This window comes from Myripristis murdjan, chromosome 1 (assembly GCF_902150065.1).
Source record: "Myripristis murdjan chromosome 1, fMyrMur1.1, whole genome shotgun sequence".
Lineage (NCBI taxonomy): Eukaryota > Metazoa > Chordata > Actinopteri > Holocentriformes > Holocentridae > Myripristis > Myripristis murdjan.
The window spans coordinates 22,898,006-22,917,674 of NC_043980.1; the positions used below are offsets into that span (position 1 = coordinate 22,898,006).

General features: G+C 41.8%; 1 protein-coding gene across 7 annotated transcripts in view; it reads left to right on the forward strand.

Annotated features, from left to right (window-relative positions):
- lrba (LPS-responsive vesicle trafficking, beach and anchor containing) overlaps positions 1 to 19,669 on the forward strand; it is a 198,657-nt gene that overhangs the window by 157,635 nt on the left and 21,353 nt on the right. For all 7 annotated transcript variants that reach the window (XM_030050866.1, XM_030050903.1, XM_030050886.1 and 4 more), the window contains one exon: positions 12,016 to 12,183. In XM_030050866.1, coding sequence (XP_029906726.1) covers positions 12,016 to 12,183 — 168 coding nt within the window. The remainder of the gene's footprint in view (positions 1 to 12,015; positions 12,184 to 19,669) is intronic.

Consider the following 19,669-nt stretch of genomic DNA (forward strand, 5'->3'; position numbering starts at 1 on the left):
ACAGAGAAACACAGGCTTTCCAAGGGGGAATGACAGTGTGAATGTCAGCATCATCCTAACACAAACGCATAGATCTACACATAATACACTAATACACCGGAGTCCCTCAGTAATATCTGCTGTAGACAGCAAAGGGAACAATGGATGCTCCATTTTTCTATTACATTTCTCTGTGTAAGTAGCAGCTTTCCTTTGTTGATTGAGCAATAGATACTGGTTTAATTCAATGATGGTGGTCACATACACCATTTATATATTTTTTCCTGTTTAATGCCATGTCAATTTGTCATACAACGAAAATAATTCCAGAGTCTGTAGAATCTGATAATTTATCACACTTTGATAAGATTACAGTATCTGTCTTGCACAGTTTCACTATTTTAAGACAGCCAGTTGTCCTGTGTAGACAGAAAGACAGAAGGGAAGAGACAAGGAGAAAGGAGGGAGGACAGGAAAAATAAAAGGAGGAACGGGGCAAGGAAGCGCTAAAGGGAGGGATGTGTGGGTGGACGGGTCTCTGGTCATGACAGATAGCTGGCATTAGAGGGTGTCAGCTGGCAACTGTGGTACTGCCGGGAGAGAGATGAGCAGAGTGGTGCGGAGAGGGAAAGAGTGAAGGAGTTAATGGGCTGTTTGGCTCTCTTTAGCTTGTCTGCTGCTAATGGCCTAGCAACACAAGGATAGACAGCAGGAGAGAACACACACACACAAGCAAACACACACGTACACATGCACACACACCCCTGCTGTCTCCACTCTGGTTATGAGCCCTAGATGATTAACAGCTAATTAGGGCCCAATCTGGGAAGGCCATTAAAAGCCCCTCACAGTAAAGGATTGCGCTGCTGTGCAAAACGGCAGCTTGTTTTTGTTGTATGAGTGAGAGTTGTATGGTTGGTAATTAAAAAAAAAAAAAAAAACTCAACAGAAGATATAAACATTATGTCAAAATTTGGTCTGGTTTGTCTTGCGGTACATTTGAAAATAACAGTCATGTGTTCATGTGTAATGTTCAGTAAAGTAGTGTGCTGCATTCCTTTGACACAGAATCACAGCACCGCATGTGTGTGCCTACACAGGTTTTTGTCTGACCTCTGACTTGCACAACACTGAGGATTCATAACCCCATTTCAAATGCATACGTTGAGGATGTGCTGAGGATTAGCTGGATTTTAAACAGACTCACTGGAGACAAACCGTCTCAATGCCGTAAGACAGGCATGTGCCTTCACCAATGCGCGTGCAGTGTACTTAGATGCTTGCTTGTAGAGACACACTCCCTTTTTCTTTAGCTGTCTGGCACATACACATGCACACATACACACAGAGGCTCTGGGGTCTTGCTGCGGCGTGCCACAGAGATCAGGGGCTGCTTGTTGTTTTTACCAGGGGGTCGAAGGAGAGGTTAAGAACTTGATCCCTCCTCCACCAGATAACTAGATGTCTCTGGGCACTGTCAGGCGCTCTGACATTCCACTATATATGACCACATCTCACTTCTCAGGTCTGCTAACCATTAGTGGGATAGCAGGTGATCGTGTGTGTGTGTGTGTGTGTGTGTGTGTTGTGTATGTGTTAGCAAGTGTGTAGATTTGTGCTTTGGTGCACATCTGTGTTTACCTGCTCTGTCACGTGCCTAGGCTTCACTGAAGCTACTGATATTGAGCAACCTAAACTTTGGTGTTGCCTTCACTGACTCTCAGTAGTCTAATCGCAGATTTTTAGGTAAGCAATAAGCCAGAGAGGCCATGTTTTATACCATTGGGGCACTAAGCAGAATGTCCTGGGGTATAGCCGTCATTTCAAAAAATGAAGGGATGGGAATATTCAGGAGTAAGACTTCTTTCTTTCTTTTATAGAAATGTAAATGTATGCTATAGCTGACAGAGGGGAAAAAAATTAACAGAATTACAAATTAGGGAATTGTTACATGTTACAATGGAGCATAAAATAAAAGCATAGTCAGGGAAATAAAACGCTCTCTCTCTAGAGAGAGAGAGAGAAAGAGAGAAAGAGAAGGGGATTGGGGAATGATGAGTTTTGCTGCCTTTCTCTATACAAAACTGTCAAAAAATGTCAGTTTCTTAAATAAAAGATGCAGTGGGGATGAGGCGGGACTGCCAACTCCCAGCATTTGGTTAACTCTTTGTTAACTGTAGTAACTGCACAATAAAGTGGAAGAATAAAGTGCTGGGGACAGAGGGGGTGGCAGGTACAAGAAGCCCCCCACCCCCATTCACCTGTGCCCACTACGTTCTTGAGAATGCCTAAAATTTTGCCTCCCTAAAATCACTGTAAAGACTTGAGACGCTAATTTTCTTTAAAAATGTAACCAATACACCACTGTAATTAAAAGGGAACATACATGTTCAGTAGTATCTTATTTTCTAAATAAATGGCAATTGAATAATAAGAATTTAATATTCTTACTCTAAGAAATATAGTCCTTGAACATTAAGTAACCAGCGTGATGGCTGTTTTTCTGTGACTGTTGTTTTTATCCAGTATTTTGTAACACCATGTAAAGTATCCAGAGAAGACCAGAACAACCCATTTTAGTTTTTTTTTTTTTTTTTCAATGAAAGGTGGGGATTCATTCGCTGTGAAGCCCACTTGAACTGTACAAGGCCCATTTTTTGTTGGACTGTGATTCCGCCGTTTCATTCCTCTCAATCATCTGTCCTGTTGTAGTGCTGCTGACAGACCAGCAAAACCACACACATGGGACAGAAGAGCAGCACATTACGATCCCTCTTTTTCCCCTTTTTAAAGAGTGTGCTCACTAAAAGCAGTGACAGAGACATCAGCTAAACTGCTCGCACAGAGGGAGATGGAGAGACTTTGAATGGGTGCCGTCAGTTGAGTGATGGTCCATAAGCTGGTACTGAGACAGAGTTGACCACAGGTCACCACAACTTCTTTTATGGCCTTACTGTAAGTACCCAAGAAAACCCTAACTTCAGTGGAACTTGGACCTAAACATTACCAAAGCAACTCTTTGAAAGCATATTCTTTTAGCAGTGCACAACATATGATGTGGCTATTCCTCATGCTGTTTTGGGAGAGCACCTTTATAGAAACCATCTTGAACATTAGAAGAATTAAGGAGGAGAGCAGGTGTGTCACTGGAGTCATCGAGTGGCTACGTAGTCAGATTTTTTAAATTTGATTGTTGGATGTTAGATGTTTTACATGTCTTAATCTCTGCAAAGCAAGTAATGTTTTCATCTCTAGCTAGTCTGTCAGCAGCATTTCTCACACTTATGAATGGATTTCCAGGAAATTTGTTGAACAGGAACAATTGATTTGATTTTGGAGGTGCTCTTGGGTTTCTGGCATCAGACAGTTATCTTTGGTAAGCATGACTCTAAATCTAGTAGTAATAAACACTTGATAAAGTCTCAGGTGTATGTTTACAAGGTTAAGAGTTCATTATGAGTTAAAATTTAGCATTAATGAAGGCTTGCACTCTCTGATACCAGTTTCTTACTGATGCAAGTGCTGGAGCTGGTGCCAAATTGCAGACTGTTCTGAGTGTTTCCACAGCAAAAATGCTAGAGAAATTGATTCCAGGGCCATTTTTTTTCTGGTCGGAAACCAACACAGCATTATGTCATTGTCATTACACTAGTTAAACCAGCGTTATTTTAAAACAACCAGCAGCAGTGACAACAGAACTAACTTATCAAAAGAAAAAAAAAGAGTGGACTAAATCCCACACACATCAGTCAGTGGTCTGTCGAAGACACCAACGCTGTACTGGCAATACAGTGCAGTAGAGAAATCCAGGACAAGTTTGAAAGTTCACGAAGTAAATTGAAGGTGTATAAAGAAATCAGACATGAGCCGGAGAAAACTGATATTACTCAAACTATAGACCAAATAATCAAAAAGTGAAAAAAAAACATAAAAAGGAATTCAGTGTCTGCAAGAAAATATACAACAAAAGGAGTGTGTTATGATGCACCTCTCAGATTCATCATAGTGACATTGTCATGCGTTTGGAAACTAGAGGGAGCCAGTGGAAACGCAGGCTTGTCAGTAAAAAGGTTGAGCTGAGCACCACTCAAGCACAGGCCCACTTCCTTGTCAGTGGAAAAGTGATATGAGTGCCTGTTTAGGTGTATGATAATAATCCTTTGCTGTGAACTATGATGGTGATCAGTTTCATGGACTCTCACACTTGACTTTACAGCTGTTGTTGTGGTGCCTCCCCCCACAGAGGTAGATATCTACATGGCTGCTCTGTGCTAACGGACAAATGTCATGTTAATGTGAGCCAAATCACCTTCCCCCTTGAACCCCATACATTCTTACTCTCTTCCCCTGTGAAAGTCCTCTGAAGTTTGTCAACTTAATATGCTGACAGCCCTTCACACTTACGCAAAGTGTGTCAACATGTTGAACAACTCCATTATCCTAGCAGGTTATGATGAAGTGCGGGGGGGAGTTTGGTTTTTATGTTTTTATGTCTTGCAATCTTATTTGATAATTTACTAGAGTGCTTTTTGAAGACACTTAAGAAGAACATCCCTTCTCAGATGTTTTCTTCCTTCCTATGTAGAATTGTCGTAAGGGATGTGTGAAACGTTTCTGCAGATATGCAGGAGAGAGGGGTTCAGAAATCGAGAGAGGGTCCCACATTTTTCCCACAAGTCACATAGCCAGACATCACAGCTCCCCAGCTCAGACCACCAGCTACATGAAGTCAAAGATCACGGCTGTTTACATTCACCTCTCATCTCCACAACACCCTCTGATCAGACGTAACACCGTTCCCACCAGCCCCCCGTGTCTTACTCTCTCAGGAACCCCAGAGGAATTTATGTGTGAGCTGAGGTAAACCGCTGCTAGGAACAGGCACTAACCGCTAAGAGATACTTCTGCTCCTGCGAAAGACTGAGTGAGTGAGAAACTGTGACAGCCTAGCCTAGCCTTGTGCAACACAGCACAAGTTTAGCTTACCATTTTAGCCGAGTGCTAATCTATTCCCCCGGTGTCTCCACTGCAGGCCTTGTTGTGGGATGGGAACTAACTGGTGGGGGAGTTATCTGGCTAATGTCAGGCCACGCTCACTGTAGGGGTATTGTCATGCATAAGGACAGACATGTTTACTGTGTGCGCAGTGTTTTACGAGCTGTCCCCCCTTCGCCTCCACCTCCCCCTCCTCCCTCTGCTTCTCCCTCTTCTTTTCTCCGTCCTCCTCTTCAATGACGTAATGGAGGAGGTTGATGAGAGCCTGAGAAATGGGATGATCTACTGCTGCTGACATACTCACTCACTAATGTTGTCTTTCTCCCTTTTTCCTGTTCTCTCCTTTACTCTTTTGCCTTGGCCAAAGCCTGCCGAGAATTTTTTTTTTTTTTTCAAACATTGTACTATTTTCACCCTTCATCACTCCAATACTTTCTCTATTTCCCCTCAAACTCTTAACCATCTGTGTCACGATCTACATCTCTCTTAAAGCATGTAGGAACAGTTGTCCTTGCCCTTTGCACTATACCAAGCCATTGTGTCCACCCAACTGTGAGTGTGTAGAGTGCATGCATACAATTAATGAATGCATGCACAAAGGCAAACGCACACCTTTAGGGCTTCTATAAGCAGGTTCAGTGCCACCATTATGTAAGATCACCATAAACTGTATTCTGACATTATAAGAATATAATAAAATATAATATAATTGAATCTATTTATAATATGTAGGATCATATAGCCTGCCGTGTTGCTGTGCTTGTTTGACACTGATTTGGCTTTTGAAGGACAGGGACACCTGATGCTGTACTTGCTTTCTCTTTTTGTCGTGTTTTTACATGCACACCACACATGTAGTCCTACACCCACACACACACACACACACACACACACACACACACACACACACACAGATACAAACAAGCTGCAGCTCCATATACCCATTAACCTCTCTTCCCAGTCTGACTACACTCAAGATGATCAGTGGAGTCATCCATCCTAATCATCTCCACTCCATGTTGAGAGGCCTCCACACCTTCAAGCAGACACAGAAACCATCCAGTTCTTCCTGCCAGCTCTACAATTATCTGAGACGACAATTCTCTCTGAACAGCTATCCAAATATTCCCCTATTCAGCACACTATTAAGCCTTACTCAGTGGTCCTGTGTTTAATCAGCTCTGACTGTTGACTCAACTCTTACTTGCTTGATCCTATTGTGGATGTCTGATGGCGCTGGCGATGAATCTGCTGGCCTGTTAGCCTCTGTGTGTGGGGGACGGATGGTCAGATTCTCTGTAGGTGTTTCTTAGTAATTGCTGGCATTGGAGTAGACAGATGTGAAACTGCGGTTTTCTCTTCTTATTTTAGTTTTTATTTCCGTCCATGTGCACTTTGATTGTTCTCAACGGAAACATTTTCTTCATAACACTTGTGAAACAAACAAACTTGTTCAGGGAGTTTTGGAAGTGTACTTAAAAACAATATAACAGTATTACTGGAAGGCTTTGATGCTGTTGTGTTGTATTTATGCATGTGCTTATGCCAACATGTGTGTGTGTGTAGATGCATGGATATAATTAGTGGAGTGTGAAAGGCAACAAAATCAGTATTTTTTTTTTTTCTTAGGCCTCCTTAACCAGGATTTTTACCACCATTATGGACATCGACCTCTCTGCTTTTTAAATGTAATTCTGTTAAGTTCTCATCCTGTGGTTCATGCTTCCTTCCCTGGGTGAGATCAGACTTCATATGCATAAGCACAGTATTATGCATTAACTAAAAGCCAGTCGGAACATGCAATTTAGACAGTATCTTTTGCATTCTGAATTTGAATCGGTACCGTTTTCTCCAGCAAGTATGTTTTACCTCTCAATCTGTGTTGTTTAGTCCACTGTCTGCACTGTGAATCATTCCATTCAGAGCATTTTCCCAGTCTACAGTATGCCCTTTGTCTGACTAAGCCCAAATCCACCATGACATGTTTGTTTTGGGGAGATATTTCCCCAATCACTGCTCATTCTGCTTCTTTTCACCCCACAACAAGATATCCTTGCTTTTAAAGTGACTGAAGGATAACAAGAAGGATGGGAGGAGAGAGAAATAGAGACTGAGTGAGTTCGAGTTCGAGTTTCAGGTTCCACTTGCCAGCGAGTGCCTCCATTGACCCATAGCCAGAACTCTCACAGTTGTGACCTATCTAATTAGTAGAGCAGGAAAGAGGGGAAGCTCCCAGTAACACACACAGCCCATCTGTGGTACTCTTGGTGTGTGTGAATATGAGAATAAAGGAAATGGTTTGTTAGCTTCACGGCTGCTTCGAGGCTCTCATTCCTTACGTCATCCCTTGGTTTCTTTTTTCCTTTTTTTTCTTCCATGTTGGGGGGCCCCTCTCTCTCGGTTGCCACAGGTTTCCTCTGCCTGCCTCAAAATGACAATCGGCTTCTCATTTACAGCAAGCTAATAGGCCCTTTAATCAGAGTGCTTGTCAAACGCAGGACAAGGCAACTCCAGAAGAGCTGATCCAAAGGATCACATGTCTGGAAAGAAAGACCAGGAGAAAAAAAATGGGAAAGGGGGTAGGAATTAGAGAATTAAGAGAAAGGAAGGCAAAAGAGGACTGCTGAAGCAAGGGGGAGAGCTGTGTCTCAGAGCAACAGATACTTAGCTTAAAGTAAGGTAACTGGGAGTCTGGCTCCTGCTAAAGACAATTAGATCCACAAGAAACTGACTGGTGCACACGGATATGATGAGATGTGCTTTTAATAGAACATTCAGTAAGAAATGCAGACACAGAAAACACAAATGAGATTGTTATTATTATTATCATCATGATTATCATTATTATTGTTATTATTATTATTATTATTATTATTATTAGGGTTATGTTACAGTTTGAATTAAAACAAACTAACTCCTTTTTATGGGGTTTAATTGTATCGTTGCTAATGTTTCAATAAGTTTAGTTTCCACCACCCGCAATATCTGAGAATTTGACATTGTCATGCATACTGAATGTGACCGTCAGTATGTTATGATCAGCTTGTTCTCAGTCAGACTTTCTAGTGCATACAGACCTGACAAATGTTGCCCTATTTTGCCTCAATCGATAAATAAAAGACAATCTGTCACTCACACCAGCCTGCATACAACATGTGTATTCGATTACACACTCACACCATCAGTGAAGCACGCACACACATACTCACATCCCCATTGGCATGCAAATGAGTGGATTGATTTGTTAAGTGACATTTTAACATCCTTACAGACAGGTCCCCATAAGTCCTTAAAAAGGTTTTTTAGGGCCAGTTAGGGAAGGAGGAAAGCATTCAGTGTCACCTCGTTAAGACTGAAGTGAAATCCACCTCAATCCAGACCATAAAGCTAACCGCAAGCCACAGTGAAGCACAGAAACCTAGCTGGCATGTGCAGTGCAATTGCTGCGACTTTTGCTCACTTTTGAGAAGAGAGAAATAATCACTAAAAGATTTTGAAGATGAAGCAAAATGATAAAGACAAAAAGAAATTATGCCCACCTGCTTGCAAAAAATGTAATCCACGATGAGGCTGGGGGTAGACTAAGCTAATGAATCTGTATCAGTGGTTCTAAACCCTGGGTCCAGAGTTCTGCTGGTTTTCTATCCTATCAGCCAGTTAATTGCATTCACCTGTGGTCCCAGGGGTAAATCAGCCCCTGCTTTGATCGGTAGCATAAAAAAAGCAGACTCTAGGTTCTAAGAACCAAGATTGAGAACCACTGCCATAGACACTTCCTCACATTAATGCACTGCAAACTTCAAATCTGAGAATTGTGTGCAAATACAATATTTTTCCTTCCAAAGTGTCACAGAGTAACATGCCACAGACACTGTGGCCAAAGTAACCTGACACTCAAAGACAGTCAAGGCATGTTCATTATTATGTATTTTCATAGGAGTTCACATCACAGCCCTGAGAACTGCCAGGCAAGGAAAATAAGGCAGCGGATTACTAAAACATTGTTTGTATGCAATTAAATACCTCATAGCTTTGATGTGCAGAAAATATGAAAGTGTTGCTGCAATATTTCCTTCTCAGGAGATGCCCTAGAATTATCGTTGCTTTAGGAAACAAGTCACCACAGTGCACAACAAAGGGACATTGAGTGTTTCAAAGGTGTACTTTGTCAAATCCATAACAATAGAAATGTTGGATTCCACTGACTTCTACCCCCTACCAGCATTTACATAAAGGCATGCTAAATTATTCATTAATTATCAGAGAGGCCCCTGTGGATGGGGATGACACACATACTCGCTGCTAATTGGCCCATCAATAACCCTGCCTGGTTCTCCTGAAGTGGCAGCAGATCCCACTTCTGGAATCTGCTATCTGCCCCAACCTTCTGCTCCACTATTCAGACAATGTCGAGCTACATAAGGACACATCTGCACGTCTGAAACAGTGTTACGGGTTACAGGTACATGTCTAATTTTTATGCTGTACTCATGTTTGATTGGCCCTGACATACTAAGTAAACTTCTCACATGCAGGCTGATATAATTTTATTTATTTTTATAATGTTGGAATTTGAAAACAGAACACAAAAAAGTAGCAAGTTGGGTTCCCAAAAAGACAAAATACTTCAAATACAAGAATTTGAGAGGGAGGCCACTGTATAATGCAAAAAGCTATTTATTAAATCTTCACATTTGTGTTTATAGGCTCTTCAGATGCAAATATCAAGGATTAATATACATGCAGATCAGTTGCAACATGCTTTGAGTATTACAGCCTGAAGAAAATGAGTAATTCAGAGCAATCATTCAGAGTTTTATATTTTCAAAACGGTTATAATAAATTATAAAGTATTATTGGATGGCTTCGTTCCCAAAATGAGTTCAAGTTTTTGTCTAAAAAATACATAAATTAATAAATAAAACTCTCGTCTTTCCTGTCCCAGCATGTGTGTTGTTTAAGTGAGATTATAGTGGGAGTGAGATGCTACTCTGCTCTGTTTTTTTCTTTTTAAAGTGCAGACTGAAAGGGCTTTGAAAAGACATGATCAAGGCAAGTTACTGTACCCCCACAGGCACGGGCCGACGCTCTGTGAATCACTGAGCCCTGTGAGATGGAAGTCCTGCACCCAGACTCTAGTCGCCGAGTAGTACTGCCCTTTTATCAGACAGATGATGATAGACCCAACAAATGCAGAAATACACAGCTACACACTCAACACTTACAGTACGAGCACAGTACACACACTTACCCACAGGCGCAGACACATATCCTGTCTCTCTCCCTCTCCAAATGGTAGATGCTGGTGATTTCCATAAAGGCGGGCCTCTGGAGAGGGAGCTGCAATAACATGGCTGCTCTTTGTTTCCCCATGCTGATTGACAGGAGATTGCAGTGCACATTAAATGCCCATCAGGCCCAGCATTAGTTTTAGAAACAGGGGAGTAGGGCCCGTCAAAGGTCAATCCTAGCGCATAATGAACTGATCTCTCTCTCTGTCTCTCTGTCTCTCTCTGCCTCTCTCTCTCTCTATCTGTCTCTCTCTTACACACACACATGCACACAAACACAGACAGGACCCCACTCAGCTTGCTATTAAAGTGAGTTTGAATAAAGACTCTTTTCCTGGTTTATAATGTAGCATTAATAAAAGGGTTTGCCTTGTGACTCAGATCTTTAAACATACTGACACTGTGAATGTGCTGATGCCAGAGGGACAGACAAGCAAAGAGTCTGGACTGTCTGAGACTATAGGGGTGTTCTGTTTTATCTTATTGCTAATGGTTCATTTTACTATGTCTTCATATTCCCTCATAGTTCATCCATTTAACAGAAAAGATTGTCAAGCAAGGCAGACTGAGGGGGAAAGCTCAACAAATCGCTCTCCATCTGCTAATTTCAGCAGGTCTCCAGGTCTCAGAACAGTGATTCCATGTGATTGAGTGGGACTTTGTCCAAAAGAAGACCAATGTGTAATAAACATAAACCTATACAATAACTAGTTCTACACCTATGACAAAAACCCTTTATCCTCAGCTGCCATTTTAATGGTACATCTGCCCATTTCCACACTGAAGCTCAAGATCGTGCATTGCTTTGTTTCCTCTGGGTTTTTCCTTTCGAAACCAGCAATGCCATTCCCATTTCTGTACCATTCATGTCACTGTTTTTCAGTTTCACATCACATCCAGTCTCACAGACCTTCTCAGCAAAACCTCAGTCAGTCCCACATTGTCAAAGGAAATATCATCATAACCTTAGCCTGACAGTGTCTCTTACCTTTCTCCCTGTGCCTTCCTTCCTTGATTGAAAGTTGTAATTAAGAGAGTGGGAGAGAATTAGATGCAGAATGAGCTGTCACAAAGTCGCATTTAAGTGAGGGATGCGCTGGTCTCAGCAGTAAAAATTTAAATGATATAAATTGCCATTTAAGTGTAGCGCAGGCTAATGTTTTGTCACAAATTAATGTGACACAAGGCAGCAATGACAATCAAGGGCTGCCTCATTCTAATTTGGATGTGTTTAGAGGGCTTTTGTGAGTCGACAGCTTTACACAAATTAACACAATTGCCTGTTTTTATGAGGAAACCATAAATGTTTTTCCCTCCTTTGCCGGCTAATGAGGAGAGAAAACTGCTTGTATCTCAGTGTTATGGTGATGCTGAGACGTCTCCACAACAGCAAACCGGTGCTCTAATCTGCCCACAGCCAGAGAGAAAAGAACAAAGACAGAAGCTGAAATGGCTCCCTAATGAGCTACAAGAGTTCTCTAATGTTTTAATGTCTCCATATGATCGAATTTGGATTTATTGTGCATTTTGTTCATTATAGAAATCATTGGCAGATTCTGTCACAGGAGCTCTTAGCAGGGGATTCTTGGAGAAATCCAGCTTTGGGAGAGATTAGTGATAACTGCTGTTTTGTAATGGAGTACAGAAAATGTTTGGGTAGGATGATTAGAGTATGGTGTGTAAATGGTGTACATCTGTTGTAGACCTTAGTGATATTTACAATACGCTTTGTCCTCCCTTTCCTCTCCAGGCTCTAGAGAGTGAGTTTGTTTCCTGCCAGCTCCACCAGTGGATCGATCTAATCTTTGGCTACAAGCAGCAGGGACCTGAAGCCACCAGAGCCCTCAATGTTTTCTATTACCTGACCTATGAAGGCGCAGTCAACCTCAGCTCCATCAGCGACCCCATGCTCAGAGAGGTGAGTATAATGCATGATAAGATGCAAAACACACACATGCACACATGCACTCACACCTTAATATGCATTTCTAGTACTGCACTGCTGATTCAACTTCCCTGTTAGCTCATGCTGGGTAAGGGAAAAATCACATATTACAGTAAGTACACTTGAGTGTTGGCACTTTTAAATGGATGCTTAATCTGGCTACATTACAAACGCATCTGTCCATTCATTCATGTTTCAGAGCGATTATTGATGCCATTAGCCATGTTAAATTGGATAGTTGTGGCGTGGCAAGGGAGCGCTAAGCTAACAATCTGCTGGCAGGAATTGCTGAGCAAAGCCTTTCCCCTGTGTGATACATCTGAAAGCACTGCACCAAGTGTTCCACTTTAACGCCTTAAAGCCTCCTCCTTCGCTTTCATTCATTATTAATCTCCTCCCTTTGAACTGCTACACACACAAGCTACACTGGCCTGTCCCAAAGCAACAACACAAAACAGAGCTGAAATGAAAAACACGGCTAGCTTGCTAACAGCCAAACACTAAGGCTTGACAACTTCACCAACCTGTGGTAAAAGGCAGCTAGCCAACTGAGGGCCTGTTGACCCCGGTCTCAAGACTGACTTTGACTCCTAACAGCTTTCTTGACATCTAACTTGTGGTGCCAAGCGTGGAACTTTTCAATATTTTTATTCTTTCCAGAGTGCAGCGACAGGGCATGTACAAGGTTTCACATTATCAAAGGTCCTGTTGGTCCTGAAATCTAAATGGAGATGAGTTGGGAGTATATTAATGGGCTGAGCAGCCCTTCCCTGCACTGTTCTGCTGCCCTTCATGCTCAGTGACTGGAGCATCACAGGCACTCAGGGTAGATCCTTGATTTATCACCTCATTCACCCTAATTCCCATCCAGATGTGCTTTGGCCTTTAGCCACACACACACACACACACGCACACACACACACACACACACACATGCACACACGTTAGCACACATGAACACATGCAGATTCATTACCAAGGTGCACCGGTCATTTCCACACCAAGCCCTGGCCCATTACCTGGTCTTCTGGTTAATACACATGCACCACAAAATTGGATCACTGACACTCCACTATTTCTGCCAGGCTGCACCAACGACAGTGGGATCAATAAATCCACACACCATGCACGTGGCCTGCAGACAGGTGCATGTGATTTGAGGTGTATTAAAAAAGCACCACCCTCCTTACTGGTGATATCTAAGCACAGCCAGTATACATCAAAGAGGGCAAACTTTGAATATTCCTGCAAACCATACATTTGATTGATAAGAAATAGGTCTTTTTATGCAATTGTGATGCTACACGTAGCCTTTTAACGTCAAGTAGAAGACTGCAGCATCAGTATCTCCCCTTTTCCTGACTATAGGCTACCCCATGTGCTGAGCAAAACATGGGAGAGACTCAGCAACATATTGTATTTTTAAATACAATATAAAATTACAAAAAAAAATATGGTATGATTCAAATAAAATACAATATAGTATAGAAAATATACAATAAAACTGCCAAAGCCTCTCAAGTTTTTCTTTTTTTTTGTTCTCTCTGTATGTATTTCATTTTATTACACACGAGTAGTCTGGAACCTATAGCTCATGAGCCATTTCTGGCTCGACGATGGCTGTTTCACATGTAATTTTTTGCAGTAATAAAGCCTCAGGCTATTTAACCTATTTTAACCCCTGCTTGTTTACATATTACATCAGCCTCTGACACTTTTTAAGGTGTTTTTCTCCTGTGTTGTGTTGAATTTCTTCATCAGCAGTGTGTTTTATGAACTTGCCCAAACAATGCAACACACGTCCTGAAAATTTCTTACCCACAATCAGAGCAAACACATTCGTACCTTCCATGTTGAGTTCAGAAGGTATTGAATGATTTACAGGACTCATGATTGAATTGAATTGTGAGGTCACTGGTGATTCCCACTACTACAATGTACAAGGTCTGATTTTGTCGAAAATCTGCTGCGTTGTTTTATGACACAAAGGGAAATGATTCTTTGGCATAAATCAGATAAAGGGTGCTAATCTTTCAGTGCAAACAGCAATAATTGGCAACATGTTTTTATAACAGGAAAGCAATGAGTATAATGGGAAAGTAAGCATTAATAATGCAACTGGCATGAGATAGAGGCTACTGGTTGTCTTGACCCTGATCTCATTTGCATACAGTTATTATACCAACCAATTAATTTGACAATTGGGTCTTGATGTTCAAAAATGCTAAATGTACCTTTAACAATTACAGTGTCCTTCTACTGTATTTGCTTATTAACACCCTTTGATTTCCAGTCTCTGTGCAAAAATATGAATAAAGGAGCGCAGTCTGCTTCACTCCTTAGAGGTGAAGAAAGAGCCAATAAGAGTTTGCTGTCTTCTCCTCCTACTCCCCTTCTGATACTGTGAGCCCAATCAGCTGTTTTTCACCGTCCAAAACACCCTCAGTCTGAGCGCTTTAATTACTTAAATAAACCAAGGCAGTGTTAGCCTCCGTCAGCTAGAGCCAGGGCTCTCCTTTAGACTGTTTGTGCAGAAGGAAGCCTGCCCTGTCTGTGGAGAAGGTTGAAACAGAGTTCCAGGTCTGGGCCATGTCAGGGTTCAGGGCTGGGGGTGGATGGGAGGTAGAGGAGCTTTGGGGCTGAGGGCTTTGGTCTGATAGAGTCCCCAGAGTGTATCATTACTGAGTGACAACTGTTTCAGTCGAGCTGTGGTCTGGGCAAGGCTCGGCTGTGTTAGGACAGGCCCTGGGGCTGTTCATTGTCAGGGGGATGGGGCACAGGCCTGTGCGTGTGTGTGTGTGTGTGTGGGGCAGTTCAGGGGGGCAGCTGGTTCTGTATTCCTGCCATGCTACTTGGCAGCTGCCAGCCCCCATCCCCCAGAATCCTACCACACACACACAAACACTCTCACAGTCTAGAGATTTGTATGGATCCTACCTTGATATGTTTGTACATGTACACGTGCATGTATACAGCTTTTCATGAGCATTTGTATACCTTTGTGTATTTGCTGTGTGCTTAGATGCCCATCAGCATCTATGCACACACTTGTGTGTTTATGTGAGCATTTCTGTATTGGGAGTGCGTTTGGAATATCTCAGCACAGATTAGGGAATGCTGTGTAGACCACTGCTATGTTTTTCAAAACCATGATTACTTCCTGTCCTGCCTCTGCTGCAAGTCAAAACCTACCCCCTTCCTCTTCAGGCAATCTGTGTGCATGCATGTGTACATATGTGCCCTTGTGCATGGCATGCATGCACATCTGTGTTGCCTCTCTCTCTCTATAAGGAGAAACACACCCTCTGTTCCCTCCTTGCCGTTGTACAGGGCTTCCCCTCTTTCACATGTGATTATGGAAAATCCCACAGCCTCTCATACCAGCGACAAAACACAGAACTCTGTCTGAATTGTACAGCGTTTGCGTAATTCAGCAGAAGACGGGGAAATATACCCACGCGAATCAACCTGCTTTGACACATAGGCACAGTTACTTCCCGAATACAAGGCCCTACAGATTTGTTTTCTTTGGACAGTGCACCTTCTACTGTATGACATTTTTCTTTTTTTTTTTTTTTTTTTTTTTGAGGGCGCAAAATTCAAAGTCAAATATATAGAATCCCACCTCACCACTTGTCAGAACTACCAGGTCATCTTACTTATTTTATTTATTTATTCATTCATTCATTTTCATGCTATTGATGGAGTGAGCATTGTTGGGTTAATTTACATAAAAGCAGCGTGTTTTACATGGAGATCCATCTTGTCAAGTGGCTGAGTAAATCAAAGGAGTGGCTGGGGCATCTGAGCCGAGGGCGTCTCAGCCATTTAAATGTATAGAATATAGAGAACCTTCATCAGACATGGGCCAGTGCCCCCAAAAGAGATTGGCCTTGTGGATGGCCCCTCATATAATCACCTGAGCATTGCATTGGCATATAGGGATAGGACATGCTGACCTAGACTCAACCACTTTCCAACGTTCCACAGCCTAATAAATGTCAGAGCTGAACTTAATGAAGACAGGTTGAGTGGCTTTGAGGAGTCTCTTCCATGCGTTGGCCTAAGCAAGTGCTCTGCTCCGTAGGCAGAGAAGGAGGGAGTCACTTTGACCTTGAACACTGGGCCAACATCCTTTCACTAACACCCTCACACCGGACAGCATGAAAAATACTGAGCCTCTCCATGCTCAGCGTTCAGGTCACATATAGATTACATAAAACACCGTGTTGATTCATGACTAAAAATCTGTGCATGCACAGAAGCAGAAATATGCATACACAGTCTTTACATCAGACTATTCTGCTGTGAAACTGTGTGCACGTACACAAGCCCAATGCCCACTCACACAATTGGCCATAAACAGAGGGTCACACATCCCTAATAAGCTGCTTTGCATGTTTATAGCTGTTGCTGCTCATTCACTGTTTAGAGATGACTGTGTAAGGGACAGAAAAAAAGAAGCGCAATTTCACCAAATGTGAAATTGAAACAATAGTGGTTAAGGTTGAGCTATTTTGTTTGGAGGCCTTGGTTTTGGCATCAGCAAGTTAAACATGTTGAATGGAGATCAATGACAGAAGTTACTATTTCGGTCAGCTCTGGATTCTGAATCCTGGAAGAGGTAAAAAAGAAATGTTGAGACGAGCTCAGCACACCTCAGAATAATCATTCTCTTATTAATTGTCTTCTGGCAGCACTAAAACCAACTTTGTGTCATTATACACAGCCATCATATATAATTTACAGTACCGACGTATTGCAGTCATGTCTGTTAATTGATCCCAAATGGTTCTAAACCATCACCAGGAGTGAGTGATTTCTCAATCAGTAGACTGTATGATGACTATATGATGTGTGTATGGTGTGTGTATACATTTTGATGAATATGTGTGCACAAAATCATACATGCACAATAAAATTGGCTTTGATGACAAAACTTGATGACTTAAACTGAAGTGACATAATGATAATGTCACAAAAAAAATCCATCCAGTCACCATTCACGTTATGTATTTATTCACTGATTTAACCACAACACTTTGTCTACTACCTGCATCACCTGCTACCAAAAACTATGGTATGGAGAATGCTTGGCGTTGCACACATTCTCACATTCTGTTTTATAAATAGTAGTTTTTGTGTGGAAAATAGTACATGCATTGTATGCATTATTATGTGCATTATTATGTGCATTATTTTGTGCATTTGGCCTCAGGCCTTTTTGGTCTTCATGCTATTAATAAAATACCATCATTGAAACATTTTAATATAGTGTAAAGGGCTGGTGCTAGTATGCAGTGCTGGATCTTTGATACTGAAGCATCACTTTTCAGATCTGTTATGTTTGCTGAAGATGAACACTACTGAGCTGATTATAAAGCCACAGATACTAACAGACACACTTTTAAGCTATCTTGTCAATATTTTCAGTCTGGTCAGCCAGTTCCAAACCACACAGATTGCCTAACAACTGTTCCTCTTGTCTGCTCACAGCACAGTCCAAGAAATTTTATTAGCAGATTTTATAAGTCATTCATTTTCTTCAAGCATTCATGAGATATGGGCTTGTCGTTCCCTTTTCTAAATCTCATAGGAAATGTACCAGTGTGGTATCTATCCAGACTCCCAAATAATGTGTTTGCTATAGTTGGTCCTATCAGGGCTAGAGGTGGATTTACACCTGATGATACAGAGGAGGGATTGAGGCAAGTATTTTGCTTAGTCGATGTGAAGATGGGTCAAGGTAAATAAAGGGAAAAAACAGGAAGAGGTAATGTCAAGTTAAAGTGGGTGTGTTGAAAAGGAAGAGTATAGACTGGAGATACAGAAAGATGGACATAACGCCAGCAGTATGTTGTTGCTATATTCACACAGAAAACACTGTGTATATCTAGAATTTTTGGTGCACTATTCTTGGCAATAAGGAAGCTGGTGAAACGTTTTGTAGTAGACACTTATGTTAGTATCTCTGTCTCCCTCTTTGTCTCTGTCTCTCACTCTCTGGTCTCTGGTTAGTTTCAGACAATGGGGATAAGCAGACTAACTTCACAACCTTTTTCTCATGGAAATACCATATGCAGGCCTCAACCATGAGCTCATTCTCAGAGGCCTCGCCAAGTTGGGCTCAAACAGCTCAGCCTACACACACAAGCTGTCACTCCCACACAGCCACTCACAGTGCACACAAACACACTGTACAGCCTGTCATAATTTTGCATTGGCTGTTTTCTCTCTGTCCATCTCTCTTTTTAAGCTGAGCTCAAGATATCCATCTATCACACGGTTTTAATTTCAGTCAGTGTAAATTATGCTACTTGTTACGCCATTTTGTACTGGCTTGTATCCTCTTGGTGTTTAGATTGTGTAAACCGTTTGACTTGTGTCTTCATCGTTTTTTGTTTCGTTTCTGTTGAAATTGATATCACAGAAACAACGAGTCAGGGAGATTGTGGATTCGGTCTGACTGCCACCGCATCTTCTGCTTCACATCCAGGACGTGAACTCAAAAACACAAACACTTTCTTTCATATTTGCAATTTTTTCAAATTTGCTGTGCACATTCATGACCCCTAGAGGAAGAACCCTATTGATTTTGGTAACCTGATGACATTTCCTCTAGTGCCACCATCAGGCCCAGCTCTCATTTTGTAAATGCAGTAACTCCAGTGATTTTCATTCAAATCGTTTCAAATTTACCGTATAGTCACAAGGTCACAAGGTTTTGTTGAAGACTCAGGGGGACTGGAAGATACCCTGCCATTGTTCACTAACAGTACATGTATATACAATGAAAAAATGTTCTTTTCTGTGCGTTTACTCTATTAAATGTTATTTTTTCTAATCGTGTTACCTCTGTGTTTTGTCATGGTGCAAATTAATTGAACTTAACCCTGCCTTTTGTCCCCTCCTCAGATGTAGGCGAGTGAGAGGATGAATTTATGCTAAATTAAATATTTAATGCCTGGAGGGTAGTGAGATAAGTTGGGGTAGCCATCCAGCAGTGTACTGACTTAACCATAGCCCTGTGCATCTATATATACGCGTGTGTGTGTGTGTGTGTGTGTGTTCCATCCCGTGCTGGTTGTCCTGACAGTGAGCTGTGTGATGATGTCCAGAGGCAGCTTGGCCGGCGTCTGCTCTGACATTTATGGTCCTATACCTCTTCATTAACACCACCTAACCAGCCTGCACGCCTGCCTGGCCGGGCCCTCCTCTGATTCTGTGTGTGTGGTGGTCGAGGACAAATTGGTGTGTGCGCATTTGTGTGTGTTTGAGTGTTTAAGTGTAAGAGAGAGATAAAGAAAGAGAGGGGTAAAGTATGTATGCATATATATACAGTAGGTATGTATTAATGGATGCTTATCTCCGTCTCTCTGTTGGATTTTGTGTTTGTTTGTTTTTCTGATGTTCAGAAACTTTAATCCTGTAGCTTTTATCAGGTGATGCTGTGATCTCA